Source organism: Oncorhynchus gorbuscha, unplaced genomic scaffold (assembly GCF_021184085.1).
Source record: "Oncorhynchus gorbuscha isolate QuinsamMale2020 ecotype Even-year unplaced genomic scaffold, OgorEven_v1.0 Un_scaffold_5228, whole genome shotgun sequence".
In the NCBI taxonomy this organism is placed as follows: Eukaryota; Metazoa; Chordata; class Actinopteri; order Salmoniformes; family Salmonidae; genus Oncorhynchus; species Oncorhynchus gorbuscha.
The window spans coordinates 972-6,501 of NW_025749078.1; the positions used below are offsets into that span (position 1 = coordinate 972).

The window sequence follows — 5,530 nt, forward strand, 5'->3', positions numbered from 1 at the left end:
CTCCTGGAGGACATTCAGACCTCCTTCCTGTGTTCTGTTCTCCTGAAGGACATTCAGACCTCCTTCCTGTGTTCTGTTCTCCTGAAGGACATTCAGACCTCCTTCCTGTGTTCTGTTCTCCTGAAGGACTTTCAGACCTCCTTCCTGTGTTCTGTTCTCCTGGAGGACTTTTATTGCCTTTTTTGTTTTGGTATTTTATTTTCAATCTGATTTTTGGTTTGATTATTTCCTCTTTGTTTCTTTTGTTTGTTCATTATCTTAACATAATGTTGTATAATGTGATCACTGCCTCTAAAGCTCTTTTTCCTACATTAATGCATTTTAAATAAAGTTTGATTTGTATTTGTAGGAGGGTCCTGCCGTGGCAGGCCAGTTCATCCAGGATGTGAAGAACTCTCGTCGACAGACCCATCAGGCTGCTGGCTCTGCTGTCACTGGGAGAGGTGGGTCACACGTTTTCAAATACAAAATATTCAAATAAACAAAAGGTGTGTGCGCCAAGGCATTTTATGGTTGTGGGCCTCCCAGTGACGAGTGGTCTAAGTAGTGACCAATAGTGGGTTTGATGGTAGGACCAATAGTGGGTTTGATGGTGATGGGACTGACTTGATGGCAGTGACCATAGGGTTTGATGGTAGTGGACCTACAGTGGGTTTGATGGTAGTGGTTTGATGGTAACTAATAGTGGGTTTGATGGTAGTGGATCTAATAATTTTGATGGTAGGACGAATAATAGTGGGACTAATAGTGGGTTTGATGGTAGTGGGACTAATAGTGGGCCTGAGGTAGTCAGTGGTGATGGGACTAATAGTGGGTTTGATGGTAGTGCTGGGACTATTAGTGGGTTTTGATGGTAGTGGGACTAATAGTGGGTTTGATAGTAGTGGGACTAATGGTGGGTTTGATGGTAGTGGGGCGACCTAATAGTGGGTTTGATGGTAGTGGGGCGACCTAATAGTGGAGTTTTGATAGTGATGGGGCAGAAACTAATGGTAAGTTTGATGGTGATGGGGCGACTAATAGTGGGTTTTGATGGTAGTGGGGCGACTAGCCAGATGAGTAGTGGATAGTGGTTTGATGGTAGTGGGACTAATAGTGGGTTTTGATGGTAGTGGGACTAATAGTGGGTTTGATGGTAGTGGGACTAATAGTGGGTTTGATGGTAGTGGGACTAATAGTGGGTTTGATGGTAGTGGGACTAATAGTGGGTTTTGATGGTAGTGGGTTTTGATGGTAGTGGGACTAATAGTGGGTTTTGATGGTAGTGGGACTAATAGTGGGTTTTGATGGTAGTGGGACTAATAGTGGGTTTTGATGGTAGTGGGACTAATAGTGGGTTTTGATGGTAGTGGGACTAATAGTGGGTTTTGATGGTAGTGGGACTAATAGTGGGTTTGATGGTAGTGGGACTAATAGTGGGTTTTGATGGTAGTGGGACTAATAGTGGGTTTTGATGGTAGTGGGACTAATAGTGGTGTTTAACTGTAGTAGGCTGGTGTCAGATGTCGTGACTAGTATCAGTCGTGAAGGAGTCATTCATAATGTCTCTGTGGTAGGTGGGACACCACGTAGACCTGAGCGGCCAACCGGAGCTCAAGACGGTCATCCTGGACGCCTTCTCTTCCTCCTCCGAAGAGGTCAAGTCTGCCGCATCCTACGCCCTGGGATCCATCGCCGTGGGCAACCTGCCGGAATACCTGCCCTTCGTTCTGGGGGAGATCTCGGGACAGCCCAAGAGGCAGTACCTGCTGCTACACTCACTCAAAGAGATCATCAGGTAGGACAGTCCGGCGGGTTAGAGAGGTGTGGAACCCGAAAGGTCGCGGGGTTCAAGTCCCGGGTCGGATGACTGAACTGGCTAATTGCGCGGGGGTTGCGGTTTTCACCTTGGTGACCAAAATATCGTCTCTGTTCTGTCCTCTCCAGCTCGGCGTCTGTGACTGGTCTGAAACCCTACGTCGAGGGAGTATGGACCCTGCTGTTGAAGCACTGTGAGTGTGCCGAGGAGGGCACCAGGAACGTGGTCGCAGAATGTCTGGGGAAACTCACCCTCATAGACCCAGAAAGCCACCTTGCCCAAGCTTAAGATCTTCTTTCTCCAGGTGAGAATAAGGCGTGGTTGCAGAATATCTGGGGAAACTCACCTTCATAGACCCAGAAACCCGGCTGCCCAGGCTTAAAGGATACCTGCTCTCAGGTGGGGGAATAGGAACGTGGTTGCAGAATATCTGGGGAAACTCACCCTCATAGACCCAGAAACCCGGCTGCCCAGACTTAAAAGGATACCTGCTCTCAGGTGGGGAATAGGAACGTGGTTGCAGAATATCTGGGGAAACTCACCCTCATAGACCCAGAAACCCTGCTGCCCAGACTTAAAGGATACCTGCTCTCAGGTGGGGAATAGGAACTCCATGCTGGTTTCATTGGCCCGTTTTGATTGGCAAGACCTGATTTAAAAAAAAAATATATATATATATATCTGTAGCTCAGTTGGTAGAGCATGGCGCTTGTAACGCCAGGGTAGTGGGTTCGATTCCGGGACCACCCATACGTAGAATGTATGCACACACATGACTGTAAGTCGCTTTGGATAAAAGCGTCTGCTAAATAGCATATATTATTATATTATTATTATATATATATTTAAATACAGGTGGTTCATTGTGCATGATATGAATCATTTCATGTAAAGAAATATAACCTGGGTGTTAGTTTACTATGATATTGCATGTATGTGATGTGAAATATAACCTGGGTGTTAGTTTACTATGATATTGCAGGTATGTGATGTGAAATATGACCTGGGTGTTAGTTTACTATGATATTGCAGGTATGTGATGTGAAATATAACCTGGGTGTTAGTTTACTATGATATTGCAGGTATGTGATGTGAAATATAACCTGGGTGTTAGTTTACTTTGATATTGCAGGTATGTGATGTGAAATATAACCTGGGTATTAGTTTACTATGATATTGCAGGTATGTGATGTGAAATATAACCTGGGTGTTAGTTTACTATGATATTGCAGGTATGTGATGTGAAATATAACCTAGGTAAACTCTGGATAAGAGCGTCTGCTAAATGACTTAAATGTAAATGTAAATGTAAATATAACCTGGGTGTTAGTTTACTATGATATTGCAGGTATGTGATGTGAAATATAACCTGGGTGTTAGTTTACTATGATATTGCAGGTATGTGATGTGAAATAATGTTTTCTGTCTCAGGATCATCTTATGCCAGAAGCTCAGTCCGTGACAGCAGTGAAGTTCACCATCTCAGACCACCCACAGACAATAGACCCTCTCTGAAAAACTGCATAGGTGTGTCTCATCTCTACTATGTAATCTATCCCATCGCCATCTACTGCTAACCTGTCCTCTTTGACTACTGCTATGGTATCTATATCTGAATGTTGTTACTGAGGCAGACTGTTATGGTATTTATACACATAGGTGTGTCTCATCTCCACTATTTAATCTATCCCATCTAGCTATCTACTGCTAATAACCTGTCCTCTTTGACTACTGCTATGGTACCTATCTATTTTACTGAAACAGACAGACTGTTATGGTATCTATATCTGAATGTTGTTACTGAGGCAGACTGGTATGGCATCTATATCTGAATGTTGTTACTGAGGCAGACAGACTGGTATGGTATCTATATCTGAATGTTGTTACTGAGGCAGACAGACTGGTATGGTATCTATATCTGAATGTTGTTACTGAGACAGACAGACTGGTATGGTATCTAATGACAGACTGTTATGGTATCTATATCTGACTCTTTTTACTGAAACAGACAGACTGGTATGGTATCTATATCTGAATGTTGTTACTGAGGCAGACAGACTGGTATGGTATCTATATCTGAATGTTGTTACTGAGACACAGACTGGTATGGTATCTAATGACAGACTGTTATGGTATCTATATCTGACTCTTTTTACTGAAACAGACAGACTGTTATGGTATCTATATCTGAATGTTGTTACTGAGGCAGACAGACTGTTATGGTATCTATATCTGACTCTTTTTACTGAAACAGACAGACTGTTATGGTATCTATATCTGAATGTTGTTACTGAGACAGACAGACTGTTATGGTATCTATATCTGAATGTTGTTACTGAGACAGACAGACTGGTATGGTATCTATATCTGAATGTTGTTACTGAGGCAGACAGACTGGTATGGTATCTATCTGAATGTTGTTACTGAAACAGACAGACTGTTATGGTATCTATATCTGACTCTTTTTACTGAGGCAGACTGTTATGGTATCTATATCTGAATGTTGTTACTGAGGCAGACTGTTATGGTATCTATATCTGAATGTTGTTACTGAGATCTATATCTGACAGACAGACTGTTATATCTATATCTGAATGTTGTTACTGAGACAGACAGACTGCTATGGTATCTATATCTGAAATGTTGTTACTGAGACAGACAGACTGGTATGGTATCTAATGACATGTTGACCTAGCCTCCCGGCACAGACTATTACAACATAAATACAGTGCATTCAGAAAGTGTTCAGACCCCTGGACTTTTTCCACATTTTGCTACGTTACAGCCTTATTATAAAATTGATTAACTATTAGGTTTTCCCCCCTCATCAATCTACACACAATGACATCACACTACCCCATAATGACATCACTACCCCATAATGACATCACACTACCCCATAATGATAAAGCAAAAACAGGTTTTTAGACATGTTTACAAATGTATAAAATAAAAACCGGAAATATAACATTTACATAAGTATTCAGACCCTTACTCAGAACTTTGTTGAAGTACTACTTTGGCAACGATTACAGCCTTCAGTCTCCTGGGGTATGACGCTTCCAAGCTTGGCACATCTGTATTTGGGGAGTTACTCCCATTCTTCTCTGCAGATCCTTTCCAAGCTCTGTCAGGTGTGGGATGGGAAGCGTTGCTGCACAGATATGTTCGGGTTTCTTCAGGGATGTTCGATCGGGTTCAAGTCCGGCCTCTGGCAGGGCCACTAAAGAACATTAAGAGACTTGTCCCGAAGCCACTCCTGTGTTGTCTTGGCTGTGTGCTTAGGGTGTTGTCCTGTTGTAAGGTGAACCTTCCCCCAGTCTGAGGTCTGAAGCGCTCTGGAGGAGGTTTACATCGAGGATCTCTCTGTACTTTGCTGCATTCATTTTCCCTCGATCCTGACTAGTCTCCCTGTCCCTGCTGCTGAAAACATCCCCACAGCATGATGCTGCCACCACCATGCTTCACCGTAGGTTGGTGCCAGGTTTCCTCCAGATGTGACACTTGGCATTCAGTCTTGGTTTCATCAGACCAGACAAATCTTGTTTCTCATGGTCTGAGAGTCTTTAGGTGCCTTTGGGAAACTCTAAGCGGGCTGTCATGTGCCTTTTTACTGAGGAGTGGCTTCCGTCTGGCCACTCTACCATAACGGCCTGATTGGTGGAGTGCTCCAGAGATGGTTGTCTTTTGGAAGGTTCTCCCATATCCGCATAGGAACTCCTGGAGCTCTGT

At 43.4% G+C, this 5,530-nt stretch overlaps 1 protein-coding gene across 1 annotated transcript; it reads left to right on the forward strand.

Moving 5' to 3' along the window:
* Window positions 1-406: 406 nt before the first annotated feature.
* Window positions 407-2,086, forward strand: LOC124029001 (cullin-associated NEDD8-dissociated protein 1-like; the record flags this gene model as incomplete). The annotated part of the gene is made up of 3 exons (XM_046340878.1): window positions 407-443; window positions 1,557-1,777; window positions 1,927-2,086. Coding segments are annotated over 3 exons (418 nt in total), but the record flags the coding sequence as incomplete, so codon positions are not given.
* Window positions 2,087-5,530: the final 3,444 nt, after the last annotated feature.